Here is a 19,031-nt window from a genome sequence, read left to right on the forward strand (position 1 = left end):
ACTTGCATTCAGAATAGATAAAGAATTCTCAGAAGTCAGTATGAACAAAAAAAATCCAATAAGAATATGCAAAGATAATAAACAGCTGGCAAAAAAGCACACTAAAAAATGTTCAACATTGTTAGTCGTAGGGAAATGTGTTTTAAAGTCACAATTACACAGCACTACACACCTATCAAGATGGCTAAAATAAAAAGAAAAGAACAAAACAAAACAAAGATGACAATAAAAGGCTGGTGAGAAGGCACATGAATGCGTGTGACCACAAGAGTCCCACTCCGCAGTATCAGCCGAGAGAAATGAAAACGTGTTCACGCAAAAGCCTGTTTGTGGATGTCTACGACGGCTTTACTTGTAAACCACTCAAACCTGGAAGCAGCCCAGCTGTTCTTCAGTCGGGGAGTGGATAAACTAACTGGTCCATCCACACTGGAATCCTCTCAGCCTAGAAAAGGGACAGACTATTGACCCACCACGTGGACGCATCCCAAATGCAATACACTGAGCGAGGGAAGCCAGACCCAGAAGGTTGCCCGCTGTATGATCCCACTTACAGGACAGAAAACAGGCCAGTGGTTGCCAGGGAACATTTTGGGGTGATAGAAATGTTCTACATCTCGATTGTGATGAAGGGTACATGCATGTGTTTGTCAAAGAACCGTACACCAAAAAGGGTGAATTTGACTCTATATAATTTACACCTTTATAAAGCTGACTTTAAAAAAAAAAGAATTCAGTATTTGTACCCCCATGTCCATAGCAACATTATTCACCATAGCCAAAAGGTGGAAGCAACCCAAGTGTCCATCAATGGATGACCGGATAAACAAAGAAACGAAATGTGGTCCACCCACACAAGGGAATATTATTCAGCCTTAAAAAGGAAGGAAATCCTGTCACGTGCTACAATGTGGATGAACCCTGAGGACAGCATGCCGAGTGAAATACGTGACATTAGCCAGTCACGAAAAAGACAAATACTATAGGATTCCATTTATATGAGGTCTCTAGAGTTATCAAAAATTATAGAGACAGAAAGTAGAATGGCAGTTGCCAGGAGCGGGGGGGAGGGTAGAATGGGGAGCTAGTGTTTCGTGGGGACAGAGCTGCAGTTTACAAGATGAGAAAAGTTCTAGAGACCCATGGTGGTGACGGCTGCACAACACTGTGAAGATACTTAATGCTGCTGAACTGGGCTTAAAAATGGTTAAGACAGTAAATTTCATGTTATCTGTATTTTACCACAATTAAAAAAGAATTTTTTTTAATGAAGGTGAAATAAAGATATTTTCAGACAATCTTTTTTAAAAAGATCAGAAATCTCATTTTAAGGATGGGGAAACTGAGGCTCACCAAAGAGGAAACACTTGCTCACAATCTCACTCTCCAGCAAAGGCAGCGTTGGGATGGGCACGTGGGTTCCCGGTCTCATCATCCAAAGCTCTTTTCCCTGAAAATCACGTCTCCCAGCAAGATGCTGGCGGCCCCCCAAAGCAAATTTGTCTCAGTGGTAAATCAGGTGAGGAAGTAACCTGCTGTAAGTCATAAATTAAAATATACGCAGGGCCCATATCAAAACAGTAGGAGAAAACCTAGGCCAACGTTTGGAAGGACTGAAAGAAAGACACGGAGGAGTAGTGTCAACTAAAGGGGTTTCTCTGGATTTCTGCGGGTGTAACACAGAATGATGACATCTGCATAACTGAATTTCCATACAGAGTTTACAGACCCGGCTGCAGTGCTTCTGTTTTGGGGTTTTTGTTTTTTTTTTTTTTTTTGGTTTATCTATTTTTGGCACGAACAGAACTCACCTTGTTCTTTTCCGTTACACACAGCAATTCCATTTTCTGTAACACCCTCCCCATCTGAGCTTGGTCTCTCCGAAGACAGTTTCTGTGAGGAGCAAAAGATTAAGTTATTCTTAACAATGGCCACACTGACCAAGTGATGCATCATGGACCCATCAAAAGTCATCTCAAAAGGGAAAGAAAATGTGGGCCACATTCTTAATAATCTGGAGAGAGGGCTCAACTATAACACAGACTATCTGGTTGGTTTGCTACAAGAGCTTTAAAAACATCGAAAGAACAAAGAAAAAAGTCGCTGAGGTTATATTAACACATGCTATAGTACCAAGCTTATTTCAATCAAATCACTTTTTCTTGCAAATAATTTTGAAAAAAATATTGGGTTGGCCAAAAAATTTGTTCGGGTTTTTCCGTAAGATGTTACGGAAAAACCCGAACTAACTTTTTGGCCAAACAAATATTAGGAGTACATAAAATATTCCCCCTCACCAAGCCACATTATCCTTCCAGAAATAAATCCTACGCCATTCGTTTAATTTCCTCCCAGCATTCACCAATAACTGGGCGAGTGTCAAGTATCTGCTCATAACAATACAGTCAGAATATACACAGAGAGATGAGTTACTATCAAAACCATCAAACGGCACAGGGATACTTGTAATTATTTTAGTCCTAATATATGGATTTGAGGAGCATAATTAGGACTCTAGGTTAGTATCAGGAGAAGAGGCATAGTTCTTCTATGAGCAGAACCTCTTCCATTCCAACCAGAGACCCTGTGGAGTCACAGTGAAGGAAATGACTCCAGAACACCCCTCCTCAGAACCTCAAATTACACCCCAGGGCCACAGAGGCTGGCCAGCGGGGAGACAATCAAAATATCCGGGTGATACCAGAACACAGGGACACACATGCTCACCTCGTGATAAGGGGTCCAGGCAGTGCTGGGCCAAGATGGCAGGCAGGTGCCAGTAAACCCCAGCGGCACCGGCAAGAGCCAAAGTAAAAGAATTATGGCTGGGCTTCCCTGGTGGCGCAGTGGTCGAGAATCTGCCTGCCAATGCAGGGGACACGGGTTCCAGCCCTGGTCTGGGAAGATCCCACATGCCGCGGAGCGACTGGGCCCGTGAGCCACAATTACTGAGCCTGCGCGTCTGGAGCCTGTGCTCCGCAACAAGAGAGGCCGCGATAGCGAGAGGCCCGCGCACCGCGATGAACAGTGGCCCCCGCTTGCTCCAACTAGAGAAAGCCCTCGCACAGAAACGAAGACCCAACACAGCCAAAAATAAATAAATTAATTAATTAAAAAAAAAAAAAAAAAAAAGAATTATGGCTTTAGTGGGACCCTAGTATGTGCCATATTCCAGTGATAGTAGGACTGAAAGCCCAGCTCTCAGGCCAGGAAGCACCTCTGGGATCCAGGTCAACAGGTCCAGCCAGGCACTAACGACACCACCTGAGAAACCAAGAGAGTAAAAGAGAACTGCCAACTCCCGTGTGAGTGGGTGAAAGAACAACCCTGACGTACTGCTGATGAGAACCAGCATCAAAGCTTGAATAGGATCAAACTTCTGGAAAGTAACTTGCTTAGCCCCATGAATCAAAATCTTTAAAAATTCTATCCTTTGGTCTAGGAAGCCAGCTTCTAGGAATCTTTGCTCAGGTAATAGTCAGAGAAGCAGCAAAGATTTACACAAAAGTGTCAGGTTATTTTACACGACTCAGAAAAGAAAAAAAAGAGCCTAGTGGGGGGTGTATATAAATAATAGAGTTATATGAATTTGATATTACTCAGGTGATAAAAATGCAAACATGCTTGCTGCATGTTATGTGTTTTCAAAAACCTGGAAAACTGCTAACAGTATAAAGGTTAACTGGAAAGAAAAAAGGAAAAAGCAGCATAAGAAATTTTATGCATCAAATTATCCAAACTGTAAAAGAAACACATGAATAGAAAAAAACTGGTTTAAAAACATGCAGAGCTTTGAGAGGAGCTCTAGACTCCTAAGTGACTTTATCCATCCTATTTCTGTTTCTTTACTTTCTAAATTTTCTGCAGTGAACAGGCATTAGTTTTGTAATCAGGAAAAAAGAGAAATAGGCCTGCTATGTCACAATACCAGGGTGAGGGTTGTGAGGTTAACTTTATATGTCAACTTGGAGGGTGTCTGTGGATGAAACTAACATTTAAACTGGTGAACTTTGGGGCTTCCCTGGTGGTGCAGTGGTTAAGAATCCGCCTGCCAATGCAGGGGACATGGGTTCGAGCCCTGGTCTGGGAAGATCCCACATGCCGCGGAGCAACTAAGCCTGTGCGCCCCAACTACTGAGCCTGTGCTCTAGAGCCCGCAAGCCACAACTACTGAGCCCGCGTGCCACAGCTACTGAAGCCCGCGTGCCTAGAGCCCGTGCTCCGCAACAAGAGAAGCCACCGCAATGAGAAGCCCGCGCACCGCAACAAAGAGTAGCCCCGGCTCACCGCAACTAGAGAAAAGCCCACGCGCAGCAACGAAGACCCAACGCAGCCAAAACTAAATAAATAGATAAATAAATAAAATAAATTTTAAAAAATAAAAAAATAAATTGGTGAACTTTGAGTAAGCAGATTGCCCTCCATAGTGTAGGTGGGTCTCACCCAAGCAGTTGAAGGTCTGAATTAAAAAAATAAAAAATGGGTCTCCCAAGCAAGGGGTGGTGGGGGGCAGTTCTCCCGAAGACTTCACCTGCACCATCAGCTCTCCTAGGTCTCCAGCCTAAGGCCCCACAATGCAGATTTTGGACTCACCTGTCTCCATAACCTTGTGAGCCAACTCCTCATAATAAATCTCTCAGTATGTATATAATTCTATATGCAGAATTTTATTTTTATTGAAATTTTATGTATATTTTATAATATATATAAAATTTGTGTACCCATACATACATACACACCCCACTGGTTCTGTTTCTCTGGAGAACCCTGACTAAAACAAGAATAGACAAAAAAGGATCTGTTCACCGGTAGGGCAGGGGCCAAACAGGGAGAGCTCAGAAAGTTCCTGAGACAGAGGCTACCGACAGAACACGGTGGGGCAGGAAGTCAGGGATCTCCATGGAAACAAGATCTCTGCACATACAGGCAAACAGAGCTCCATCAGGGACAGACAGCAGGAGTGGCGGGTTCACGCGCTCTGGCAGGAAGGGTTAGACCTACCCACCTGCTGCGTGCTCACGGCGCCCAAGTACAGAGCAGAGAAGGACAGGAAGTGTTACCCATCTGTTGGGAATAAACCTCTGGGAAGGTGCACTGACGAAGCACCTGCTGTATTCCAGAAGAACACAGAGCTGCCTGCGGATCTCATGCTGCTGTGTAACAGCAGGTGACCTTGATCACCTCACAGGTGATCCTGTGCCACCTTTACAGCCATTCCTGCATCTATAGCTGGGAAGAATAAAACTAACCATGCAATCTGTAAAACAGCTAACCTGAGCTTCGTACAGAGCAGGCAGAGAGGAAGCAGGCTTGCATTATTTTCTTCCTTTTTTCTTTTTTCAACCAGAAGTGCTGAAATATCAGAGGTGGTATGAAAACTTCGAGGAAGGCCCGAGTTAACTGTAAGTTTAATTCCTAGAAGGAAACACGCCCCTTACCTTCTCCAGTTCTGCCTTGTGCACCGGGGAGCTGGAGGGGGGAGGACATTCCGAGTCTGCTGGCCCGCTGCAGCCGCTGTAGATCTCTCTGACCACCTGTGGTGAGTGCACAAGGGCAGAGATGGTTACACAAGGGTCCAAGCAGAGGCAGGAGGTGCGGTAGGAAAGTCCGAGGGGTCAGAGGCATCTGGATTTAAGCTCCAGGATGCCAGGCACTCGTTTGTCCATTCTTTCACTCCTCATTCACCGAATGTCTATCCCATCCTGGTACCGACAGAGGTTCTGGGATACAGAAGGGAACGGTGTACGTGAGAGTCCCGCCCTCATGGGGCTTCCGCTCCAGTAGAAGTTAGATACCACGAGAAACAGCGAATATCACCAAAAAATGGAGGTAAGACAGCAGTCAGTGCTACAAAGAATAGAAGAGGGTCTTTAACAAAAAGGGGTGGCTGATTTAGATCAAGAGAGGCCTTCCTGGGATGACACGTGAGCTGAGAGCTGAGCTCAACGACCAGAAGGATGCAGCCGCGTGAAGAACCGGCGGAAAGGGTTCTAGGCAGAGGGGACACGGTGCAAGGCCCTGTGGGGGATGTGAAGAGCTTACGGAAGACCCAGGGTACCACGGGCCAGGAGACGGGCTGGGAGGGGCCGGCGGGAGCTCAACAGGCTGATGCTCTTGGCCGTGGATGGAATGAGCTGCCGGGGGGAGGGGGAGGCAAAGCAGGACGGAGACCCAGGAGAAGACCTCAAGCCGGTCAGGACATGGGGTGGAGCCAAAGGAGAGAAGCATCTGGAAGAGCCTGAGCTGCAATGGACACGGAAGCCAGAAGCAAACCAGAAGAGCTCACTTCCAAGAAGAGGGAGCAGGAGGGAGAGAGCTGGGAGAGACGGCAAGGCAGATGGTGTCCAGAGGAGTGTCTCTGAGGCAGGCGGAGGGACTGGGGGGCGGGGGCACGGCCGGAGGGGACACCTAGGGAGGAGCTAAGCGGAGGAAGGCCTCTGCAGAGACAGGAGGGGGACGGGGCTCTAGAGAAGCAGGGGAGGATGCAGGAAGGCTGGCGCAGGCGGCAGCAGGAGTCTGAGGAGGCGCCTGACTGCTCTGTGAGGCAAGCACATCAGTACTGGCCGAGAGGCGTCCCCTCTCTGACCTCAGCGTCCTTACTAGCAAAGGAAGGCGTTATCAACATGACCTGCCTTGTACTTACGGCTGAATGAAGAGAAAACGTGACCCGGTATGCAAGATGCCTCAGCCAGCACCTGCACGTGTACACTGAAGACATGGTGGCCGCTGTCACCAGCACCATCATCACTGCCAAGCACCTGTACGGTTTATGCTGAGAGCTCAGAGAGGGATCCTGGCCCAGACCCGCAGGTGTCAGGACCATCTTGCGGCACTACTGGCGGTCACAGCCACCCCTGCGGCCACCCACTGCCCCTTCCGTCCTTCCTGAGCTCCTGCAAGGAGCTGGGCGTGGTTCTGATCACTGGGGACATGCAGCAAACAAGACAGACAAGCTCCCGGGTTGGTGCAACTTACACTCTGGTGAATGCAGAGCTAGCAGGCAAAGCTTTCAAAATGTCTTCTATTCTTTTTGGAACTAAGCTGCAATTTGGGTTCAACCCAAGTGCCTTCGGAGAAAAAAATAAAAAAGCAATGCCAAAGCCCCAGCTATCTGTGTAGTGACTTTGCAATATGATCTCAGCAGACACATCCAGATTCCCTTGGCTTGCTCTGGGCTTGGGATGGGAGCCAGGAACTGACAGGAGGCCGGGACAGCATTTCCAGCCATCCTGCGCTCAGCTGCTTCACGAAAAAGCAATGGAGTGAGGTCCACGTTGGAGAATAAAACAGGAAAAAAAGGAAAAGAAGAAACCCAGAGAGCTTGCTGCAATGTTTTTCTCCTTGTTGAGTCTGAGGTGTGAAAATGTAAGCAAAGGTGACCCCAACCCAGGTGACCTGCGCCTCCTGAATGTCTCCGAGCGGAAAAGATTCCCTCAGTTCCGCGTTTCATGCTAATTTCACTGCTGCTTCTTTTGCAGCAGGTCTTTATTCCCTCACCTCCCCTGTGTTTCTCAAACCTTCAGTTGACAAGGCACACTTTGATCTGACCTAAGGATGAGACTTTTTCTTCCCTCTTGGGAAAGGGTATAATGCAATGGAAAACTCCTGGGCTTCTGCATCTGACGGGAGCTGGGGTTGAAACCCCAGTCCCACCACCAGCTCCAGAGGCACGGCTGAGCCACCCAGGCTGTGAGCCTCCGTCTCTGCCCAGAACGTGTGAAAGCGACGCCCACTGGGACAGCTCAACAAGGACGCCAACGTGCGCTCTCTTCTCGCGACCAGAGCGGTACATACACGAAAATGCGTTCAATTGTACACACACTGCTAAGGGTCTTGAGGTCCTTGTTTCACACTAGAAGGTTAAATCCCACAAAACACTACCTGCAGAAACCTATCTCTGGCAAAAACTTTTATGCAAAACACAGTTGTCTTTTTTCTTTCCTTTTTCTTTTTCTTTTTTCCAAAGGGGGAAGGAAGTTCTGGGGGCTTCCCTGATGGCGCAGTGGTTGAGAATCTGCCTGCCAATGCAGGGGACACGGGTTCGAGCCCTGGTCCAGGAAGATCCCACATGCCGCGGAGCAACTGGGCCCGTGAGCCACAACTGCTGGGCCCACGCACCTGGAGCCCGTGCTCCGCAACAAGAGAAGCCACCGCAATGAGAAGCCCGCGTGCAGCAACGAGGAGTAGCCCCCGCTCGCCACAACTAGAGAGAGCCAGCGCGCAGCAACGAAGACCCAACGCAGCCAAAAATTTAATTAATTAATTAATTTAAAAAAAAAAAAAAAGGGAGAGAAAGAAAAAGAGCATCAGCTAAAAGCCATGCCTGCGGCACCAACACATCCCAGCCTCGCCAACTTCCTCCCACTCTCCTGGTCACTGGACTGTCCCCTCCACTCTCCCCCGTCCCATATCAGGTCCTGTTTTTCCCGCAAACAAACGTTTGGGGAACTGAGGAATCTCTGAAGACCTGAAGCCAGGGGAGGTTACCGAGCCGTCAAAGCCAACTCACAAAATGCAATCACCCTTCTGAGAAGCCTTTCCTGATGAAGCCAACCCAAATATCCGCATGCTTACAATGCTGTACATAGATCAACTATACCCCTTCCTCCCTATTAGCTTCTCCCTTCTAGAACTTAAATTCCTCGTGGAGAGAATAGAATGAGGTGGATTCGGTAGACCAGAGGAGACCCAGCACGCCTGGGGCCAGGTGGGGTTATTCATCATATCCCAGCAACATGAGACTATTTAATAACAGTAATTACATCCCAGGTACAGAGAAAGGCACTGCTGAAAAGATCAATGAGAGAAACCAGCCTTTCTTTCCATGGGTTTTATCAAACGGTTGGATTATTTCAGGTTATCTTCATGAAACTGTCTTTCTTCTCTGATCGCTGTTTATTGCCATATTGCCCCTGCAGAGTTCATTCAGAAGTAGTAAATAAAAGGTTTATGACCCGATTTCTCAAATAGCTGCAAATGAGGTTTTTATACTAATATACTTCTTTTGAAAGAGCCATGTTCTGTGAGAAGTTTAATACGTACTTAAGAGAACTGGATCCAAATTCAGAATCACAAATCTCTCAAAACACAAATTGTTATATGTTCTGTGGTATTTTTGTTTGCTTTTAACTTGAGCCTGCATCTCCAGAAACACAATCTCTGCACATTTTTTAAGGAAATCTGACCGCTGCATTTCTGGGAATATTGACTCTTGTCTTCCGAGTGAGCCCCAACAAGATGGCTCGTGTTTTCAGCATCTGTACACACACACACACCGAGAGTGAACTTTGGCAAGAGCTGCTGGTAATGGAAGTTGCAGACCAAAAGGACAGAAACAAATTTGGTAACGATCCTTGAAGAAGTGTCTGTCAAGTCCTGTACTGGCCCAACAAAAGCCCCAGGCTTCTCATACCTGACAGAGGGAGTGTGTGTGACTTACCGAAAAGGTCTTTAATTGTTACACTGAAGCCACGTTTTGAAATACTGAACACCTGGATAATAGGTTTAGGACGGTATGGGAGAAGAGGAGTTTATATGAATAAAAGACTTGGCATCCGTTTTACAAAGCAATTCATGTCGGAGAGTTGTTAGAATTTTCACAGAAGGAATCCTAAGACGTGATACTAATAAATCACAAATTTCAACTGTTTGTTACAGTTCTAAGAGTGTGTTTATGTAACTTTTTCATTCTAGCTTTTTGACCATTCTGATCAGTATTATTTCCACTTGATAGATAAATGGGAAAGAGTTTGCTGACCAAAAATATCATAATGAGTTAAAGGCATTCTCAGAATATACTCCAGATTTCCAGACTTTTCATTCAATCTTCTGTCACTCTAACACGCTACCATCAAGATAAAGAAGGGTTGTTTCTTTTATATAGTTCTTTACGAAGAAGAATCTACTTCAGTCATAAAGATGTGGCCTTGACAAGGTGAAATAAAAAAAACATGATGACAGCATTGACTTCTTACACATAAAACTATGATTTCAAAGTTTTTAATCATTTAGAAAAAAAAAGTTGGAAGCCACATACTAGCTGATTTCAAGGCTCTCTAAAGCTGCAGCAATCAAGACAATGTGGCGTTGACATGAGGATATACAAACAGACGAATGAAACAGAACAAGGAGCCCAGAAAAGGACCCACACATAACACAATCAACTGATTTCCAATCGTGGCAATTAAGTCCATTTCAATGGTACTAAAATAACTGACTATGCATATGGAAGAAAATGAATCTTGACTCCCACATCTCATCCTGTACATGAAAACCAATATGCATGAATCAGAGACCTAAATGTAAAGACTGAGCCAGTAAAATTCTGGAAGAAAATACAGGTTCTATCTTGGTGACTTGGAATATGCTAAAATTGGGGGGTGGGTGGTTTGGCAGGATGCAAAAAGTACTGACTATAGAGGTAAAGACTGATACACCAGATTTCAGATTTAACAATTCCTGTTCATCAAAAGGTACCATTAAGGAAGATAATCTACAGATTAATCAGAGAGTAATTCTTTAAGGCAAGAAACACTGAGAGGAAGAGGGTTTTCAGGTTTTAACTACCAGTAAATATAACCATTTAAATTTTGTATGCAACAAATAACATAGCCTCAAAAATATTAAGCAAAAACTAACAGAAATAAAAAAGACATAGATAAATTCATAATCAAAGTGGTAGATATTCCCACATCTCTCCCTTTGAGTAACTGATAAAACAAATAAATAAATTAGTAAGGATATAGAAAATTTGAACATGACAATTAATGACTGTGATCTAACAACCATATATAGAAGAGTACCCCAAGCAAATGCATAATACACATCCCTTACAAGTAGACACTGAACACTTACCAAAACTGACAACATGTTGAGCAATAAATCAAGTCTATAAATTTCTACTTTGTGAAACCATATAAAGTTCTGTGACTAGAGTGGTATTAAACTAGAAATGTAAAACAATCAGATAATTTTTTTAAAAATCACTGAATACTTGGAAACTAAGCAATATATTCCCAAATAAACCATTAGTAAAAAAGGGAATCACAACAGAAATTAGGAAATATTTTAAATTGAACGATAGGGGACTTCCCTGGTGGTGCAGCAGTTAAGAATCTGCCTGCCAATGCAGGGGACACGGATTCGATTCATGGTCTGGGAAGATCCCATGTGCTGTGGAGCAACTAAGCCTGTGTGCCACAACTACTGCGCCTACGCTCTAGAGCCCACGTGCCACAACTACTGAAGCCCGTGCACCTAGAGCCCGTGCTCTGCAACAAGAGAAGCCACTGCAATGAGAAGCCCACACACCGCAACGAAGAGTAGTCCCCACTCGCTGCAACTAGAGAAAGTCCACGCACAGTAACAAAGACCCACTGCAGCCAAAAAACAAAACAAAAAAACCATTAAACTGAATGATAAAAACACACACACAAAAAATCAAAATAGAGGATGCAGCTAAAACTGTACTTAGAAGGAAATGCATAGCTTTAAATCCATACACACACACACACACACACACATACACACACACACACACACACATGGAAAGGGCTAACAATCAATTATCTAAGTACACAACTCAAGAAGTTGTGATAATTACAGAAAATTAAGCCAAAACAAAGTGAAAGAAGAGGATAACTTAATAAAATAGAAAACAATAGTACTATAGAGAAAAATGAACAGAGGAAAAATTTGGTTTTTTTGAAAGAACTAATAAGATGGATAAACTTCTGGCAAGACTGATGAAGAAAAAAGGGCAGCACATGGTATCTTGACTTCTGGTTGCCACATAGAAAGGCACGCAGGCCACCACTCTCACCTTGACAACTAAAACAAGGTGGGTGAGCTCTAAAAAATATTCAGAGAGAATTTTTCAGAGAGAATACCCCAGCAAACCAAAGAGCTGGCCAGCATCAGGCCAAAAAGAAAACCAAGTTGGTCCAGAAAGCCACCATGTGTCTGTAGCATACAGAGACCTCCAGACTTCCACCACAGCTCAGAACCTGAGCCACGCTGATGGAAAATTCCAGATCGAGCCCTGAAACCATGTGAAGGCAAGAGCAAAGTGAATCAAAGTAAAGCTGCAGCCCAGTCCAGATCTGCCTCAACTACAGGTGAGACGGAGGCAGCCCACCTATGAGCAGCAGACGGGAGAAAGGACACACCCTTTTCTGAAGGAAACAGTAATTACTTCAGTCTCTACTGCTCTTTTACACAAAACAGATGGAATACAATGTAAACTCATGAGACGAATTCAATAGAAACAGTCCTAGAGATGATCCAAACATCAGAACTACAAAAGACTTTAAAATAACTATGATAGGAAGTCAAAACAGATCGTGAAAAAGGCATTAAGACATGTGTGAAGAGACAGGGAATTTCAGAAGAGAGATGGAAACTTTTTTTTTTTAAAAAGCAAAAGAAAAATGCTAGAAATGAAAAATAGGATGTCACAAAAGAATAATTCATAAGATGGGCTTAAGGGCACACTGGACACAGAGGAGGAAAGGACCAGTAAACTTGAGGATGGGTAAATCTAAAGTATCCACCCAAACTGAAACACACGGAAGAGTGAAGAAAAACAGAACAGAGAAACCAAAATCCATGGGATATTCCAAATGACCTAACATGTACCAACAAATTTTAAAAGGATAGGAGAGAAAAAATGAGCCAGAAAAACATTTGAAGAGATAATAGCCAAAAACGGTCCCAAACTGATGAAAGACATCAACCTACAGAACAAAAAAAAACTCTAAGATAAAAACCTATAGAGCCACACCTAGACACCTCACAGTCAACTGCTGAAAACCAAAGATTAAAAAAGCAAATCTTAAAGGGAGTCACGAAAAAAAAAAATGACACATCACATTCAAAGGCACAATTGATACAAGTGATGGCTAACTTCTCACCAAAAGTTAAGGTGAAATAAAGACATTTCCAGTCAAAGCTGAAAGGAGAAGAAAAAAACAAACAAACAAAAAGTGGAAAGGAGTTATTTCCAGAAGGTCTGCTCTGTAAGAAATCATTTTATTTTAATAATTTCTTTAGGGTGAAAGGAAATGATGATACTACATGGAGGCCCTTCTTCAGGAAGGAACAAAGTAAGGGGAGATGCCTGGGAGAATACGAAAGACCTTTCTTGGGACTTCCCTGGCAGTCCAGTGGTTAAGACTCTTCCACTGCAGGGGGTGCAGGTTTGATCCCTGGTCGGGGAACCAAGATCAACCTTTCTTCAAGGACACACAGGGTCAGCTTCTATGAGCTCAAGTATACAATAAACTTGTTTGTGATCCTCCTTGAGAAGTCTGGCAAAACCACAACGATACTCTCCTAGCACATTAAATCATGCTGAAAAACTCTTTCAACTGTATTCCTCTAAAACTGGTTGAAACCAGGAGGTGCTGTAAAACCCCTACATTACCCAGCAAGGAGTGGGGGAGAAAAGCAAGAAAAGGACGGATGCAATTTACCAAGGTCAGCGCTAGGACTCTCATGGCTTCTCATTAGAAAAGGACAGTGGTGTCTACAGTGCAGCTAATTTCCTTTCAATATCCTCTTTGGTATAGACCTTTAAGAGTCGTTTTGGGATGTTTATTAATTTATTTGCAATAGGGGATATGGCAGATGACTGGCACATGGTTTCCTCTCTGTGGGCACACAGGAAGATGTTTCCCAGACTCCTTGCAGGTCTGGGCAAAGGAGGGTGGGAGGAAGGGATGTGAACACTCGTAGCTCTGGCCCCTAAAAACAGCCTGCTGTCATCTTGATTTCCAAACAGATTTCAACAGGCGCTTGTATGTTTCCTAACACCACCAATAATAGCAGCTTGCACTTACATATGTGCTCATACAGGCGAGGTGCTCTCCTAAACACTTTATATCTTTTTTTTTGTTAATTTTTATTTATTTATTTATGGCTGTGTTGGGTCTTCGTTTCTGCGCGAGGGCTTTCTCTAGTTGCGGCGAGTGGGGGCCACTCTTCATCGCAGTGCGCGGGCCTCTCACCATCGCGGCCTCTCTTGTTGCGGAGCACAGGCTCCAGACACGCAGGCTCAGTAATTGTGGCTCACGGGCCTATTTGCTCCGCGGCATGTGGGATCTTCCCAGACCAGGGCTCGAACCCGTGTCCCCTGCACTGGCAGGCAGACTCTCAACCACTGCGCCACCAGGGAAGCCCCAACACTTTATATCTTAACGTGGTCGCAGCCTCACAACAACTCTAAAAAGCAGACACTACTTTCAACCCCTCGCATTTTCATAGATGAGAAAACTGAGGCACGGGGAAGTCAAGGAGCTCATCTAAGACACTCAGTGAGTGACTGGCGGGGCGGAGGTCAGAACCCAGCGTCGGACTCCAGTCTGAGCTCTAGCGAAACTGTCTTTCTACACAGTGCTGGCTCACCACCTTCTCCTTCCCAGCTCCTTTATAGTTATTATAATGAATTTCAGAAGCAGTTATAAGAGTCAAATAAAACTTTAGTGGAAATGGCTGTGCAATGCCATTTACCTTAACAGCCTGTCTGCCTGCAGAAACACTTACTTGCTCTCCAACGCTCTCTTCCATGAGGACTTTTATCCAAGTGGAAATGAGCAGGCTGGGCTAGAGCTGTGATTACCAAACCTGGCTTGGCCTCGGGCATTGGGAGGTTCCTTAAAAATAGATTTCTGAGCAGAATATCTACAAAAAGGGCAAAGGATATAAACAGACAGTTCACAGAAACAGTAATACAGCCATAGGCTCTTGAACCCTATAAAAAGATGCTCAATGTCATTCATAATGAGAGAAGTGCAGGTTAAAACTAGATGAGATATCATTTTCCCTTATCGGGCTGGCAAAAATTCAAAAGTTGATAACACAGGCTGCTGGCAGGACAGTAGGGGGAAAAGGCACTCACACGCTGTTGGGGGGAAAAGGCACTCACATGCCGTAGGGGGGAAAAGGCACTCACATGCCGTTGGGGGGAAAAGGCACTCACACACTGTTGGGGGGAAAGGCACTCACATACTGTTGGTGGGAAGGTAAACTGGTAAACCTACAAAGTGATTCAACTGTATCTCAAAATTAAAATTGCTTATAACCTTCAGGCAAACAATTCCTCTGTTTGGAAATGCAGTCTACAGACTAGCAAAACCGTGAGATAATGCGGGCACAGGATTAACATTATAGAAACTCCCTGTCACATCAAAAGAATGACAACAACCCAATATCCACAAATAGAAGATAAGATTTTTTAAAAGTATATTCTATTTATAAAATGAAATGCTATGTATTGTAAAAGAGAAAAAGTGCTCTATTCTCTAACTTGGAGAAAAAAAAATCTCCAAGATACTCTATTTAGGAAAAAAAAAACAAGGTGCAGAACCTTGTTTCTGCACCCTTTTTATGAGGGTTGGGGGACGGGTATTGAAATTTGCATTTCTATTTGTTGCATAGGTACAAAGAAACTCAAAGGAGACATGCAAAGTGACTGCTCTCACACATTGCTGGTAGAAGGACAACTGTACAAACAACCCTGGAGAACAATTTGTGAGGCTCAAGTAATGCTGAAGATGTGCACTTATCAACACCAGCAATTCCAATACACGGTCTCCATCCTAGAGAAACCAGGACACCGAGACCAGGTGACCCGCACGAGAACGCTCACTGAACACTGCCCGTGACAGTGAGAGGGTGCAAGCAAATGAGTGAGTGAAAAAAGCAGGCTGCAGAACTCATGCAGTTTGAAGCCATTTACATGGAAAGTTTACACATGAAGAATAATATCATTTCTTGTTTATGAGTACAGACATTGTAAGTAAGAAGTATTTCTAAAGTATACCTAGATAAAAATAAAGACCAAATTCAAGATACAAGTGACCTTGGAAGAGGCAGAGAATTTTTATTTTTAATGATTAACATCTTTACTAACGATAAAGCCCTTATAAATGGTTCAAAAAGAATAAAAAGACACAATCGAGGGAGAGAGAATTAATAGGGCAGGCATATTTCAATTACATCTGTGGCTTTCTAGATCTTAAAAAGGGTAAAAGATATAAAGTAAAAAGAAAAAAAATTCTTAGGTCCCAAATGAATCTAATCATTAGGGGTTTTTTTTTTGGTTTGTTTGTTTGTTTGTTTGTTTTAATTTCCAGTTGATTCTGATAAGGCAGCCAATCCAATGACAATATCTGGATGAAACTAAACTAAAACATCTCAGGTCTCTGCTGATTTTAAAAAATTAAAATTCTGTAACTGATTGATTGAAACTAGTTTTGTCATCAGACTTCCATTTCTAATCAAGACTTCTTAGGTTCTTGTATTACAATATGCAATGGAAGTAAAGCACAAACATTAAGTGGAGTAATTAATCAATTTAAACCCTTTAGAAAAAGATAATTTACCATGTATTTACTTCTTTTTAAAGCAATATCAGCAAATGCTAAAAAGTTTTTGCAGTTAAGCTCCCATTGACAGAGTCATCATTCTATAATTAGCTGAGTGCCTGTGATCTGTATCTCACATCTGTTGAAATAAGGTGTAAGACTATTTCACTCCATCAGCACCTGACATCTTGAAAAAGTTTTGTCTTTGTCTATTTGTGAGCTGCACTGTCAGCTCATTGCTATTTCCCAACGAAACAGTAAAACCCAGTGAACGCTAGATGACTTCATGTTAGACCAATATCATTAACAAGGGAGCTACTCTTTAGTATGCATAAAATACACAACAAACTGTGAGAACAGATGGAAAAGAGAAGAAAGCTTAGGTTTCAGAGTGTCCTTTCTTGGGTTCTCCACTAGGGTACAGGTAAACACAAAAATGCAGAAGGCCAGATACAGGTAACCAAGAGTGGGACCAGGTGAAGAAAACAGAATCATATATAAGGCTCCTCGTTTATTTCCTCATTCTTTCCCTCCTTACTGAAGGAATGGTGCTAAGAACCTAGAAGTGAGGAATAAAAAGAGAAAATGGCAAATTGTCAAGATGGCCCAGCAGAATGAAAATGAAAATGAAGCCAGGAAATTCAGAGGTCAACTCCTGGCTCCATCAACTGGTTGATCACTGTGACATCCCGTCTACCTGGGACTTGGTATCTCACCTGTAAAATGAAATGGCCAATAGTAACACCTTTTTCAGGCAGCCGTTTTGAGGATTAAGAGATAATAATGATGGAAAAGTGCTTTGGCAACACCAGTGGTTGACATGTAATGTACTAAGATTCTGTGTCTGGAAGGCTGAGCAAGCTCAGCAGCAGAAACTCCCGATCACAGGACTCCCATTAAAAAAAAAAATGCTCTGCTCCACCTCCCAAATTACAGAGATGAGAAAAGCCACATCTATGTGTTCTGCCCCAACAGAAACAATCATTGCTGTCATCACAGAGTCTGTCCCTTATACTTTCCTGGGGGATGAGAGGGAAGTGAGGCTCAAGGTTGAAAGGACGCTGGCACGTTATAAGAACCATTGTTATAAAATGTCTCATCAGGCTTTCCCACCCGCTCCCAACCGGTTTTTCAAAGCAAGTACTAGCAGGCAATGATGGAGCAGAAGGTTTGGACCAATTCTCCTGATAAAGACAATGAGGAAAGCAAGATGAAACATACACAGCATCTTCCTAAGAGCAAGAAAGAGCTATTATCACAGTGTGGAATCACCTGGCCATGATCCAGAAGTAGATGGCAATCCGGAGAGGTAGCCCAGCAGCCGGGACTGCCTTTGATACCCCCCAGAGGAGGTAGCCAAGAAGCCAGGTAGCACTCTGACAGCTCTGGCAGAATAGGGACCGAAAGCTGGAGTCCAGGGCTCGCCAAGGATGAGGCCCCTGGCAAAACCCTCACACTTAATATTAGGGCCCCAAGATTAGGAGCTGGAGTAAGACTGAAATAAAAATAAGCCTGCCCTTGAATGGACTGCAGGCTGACTTCAAGTCACCTGGATGGCTCTGAAATTCTCAAGCTCTGAAATTAAATTAAACTGATTTTGGTGACCTACTGCCCCCTCAAGCATGTGGCACAGGCAAATGCTCTTGGATAGAAAAAAGCACTGTGCTGAGAATCAAATTATTTCTATAGGGACAACTAGACACCCACAAGAAAAAGAATGAAATTGGACCCCTACCTCACACTACAAGCAAAGACTACATCAAAATGGATCACAGACTAAATCTATGAGCTAACACTATAAAGCTATTACAAGAAAATATAAGTGTAAATCTTAAGGCCTAGGATTAAACAATGGTTTCTTAGAAATGACACAAAAAGCAATAAAAAGGAATGAAATATTAACACATATACAACATGGATGAACCTTGAGAACATTATGCTAAGTAAAAGAAGACAGTCACAAAAGGACACATGTTGTATGAGTGCGTTGGCAAATCTGTAGGGACAGAAAGCAGATGAGTGGTTGTCTGGGGCTGGGGGTGGGGGAAATGACTGCTAGCATAGTGAGGACAGCTTTTCTCTTTGGGTTCATGAAAATGTTCTGAAATTAGATTACGGTGATAGTTGCACAACTCCGTGAATATACTAAAAACCACTGAATCATACGTTAAAAGGATGAATTGCATGATATGTGAATTATACTTCAATAAGCTGTTATTATAAATTATTATAATAATTTTTTTCCAAATATAATGCCCAGCATGATCATTAGATAACCTGGTATGCAAGAAGACAAAATGACATGAACAAGAAAAGGCACAACAGATAAGAGAACCAGGTCCAAACTCAACCAAAACCACTGTCAAAACAATTATGTCTGTCATGTGCTTGTTATTGGAGAGAAAAGCCAAACAAACATTCCTAAAAAGAAACAACTAGAAATTCAAGAACTGGAAACTACCATAACCAAAATTAAGAATCCAGTGAACGGGAACAAACTTAACAGCAGATTAGATACAGCTAAAGAGAGACATAGTGAGCTGGAAAGTAACAAGAAAAAATTAACCAGACTAAAGGGAAAAAAAGGGTAGTAAAACACAAAGAGAAGATAAAAGTGGAATACAGTGAAAAAGTCTAACATATATTTAAATTAGTAGGGGGAGAAGA

The 19,031-nt window shown here is 43.4% G+C and overlaps 1 protein-coding gene across 4 annotated transcripts in view; it reads right to left on the reverse strand.

Moving 5' to 3' along the window:
• Window positions 1-19,031, reverse strand: part of AFAP1 (actin filament associated protein 1) — a 155,352-nt gene that overhangs the window by 49,141 nt on the left and 87,180 nt on the right. For all 4 annotated transcript variants that reach the window (XM_036852776.1, XM_036852774.1, XM_036852775.1 and 1 more), the window contains 2 exons: window positions 5,439-5,534; window positions 1,812-1,893 (listed from right to left, as the gene is read on the reverse strand). In XM_036852776.1, coding sequence (XP_036708671.1) covers window positions 1,812-1,893; window positions 5,439-5,534 — 178 coding nt within the window. The remainder of the gene's footprint in view (window positions 1-1,811; window positions 1,894-5,438; window positions 5,535-19,031) is intronic.

This window comes from Balaenoptera musculus, chromosome 5 (assembly GCF_009873245.2).
Source record: "Balaenoptera musculus isolate JJ_BM4_2016_0621 chromosome 5, mBalMus1.pri.v3, whole genome shotgun sequence".
In the NCBI taxonomy this organism is placed as follows: domain Eukaryota; kingdom Metazoa; phylum Chordata; class Mammalia; order Artiodactyla; family Balaenopteridae; genus Balaenoptera; species Balaenoptera musculus.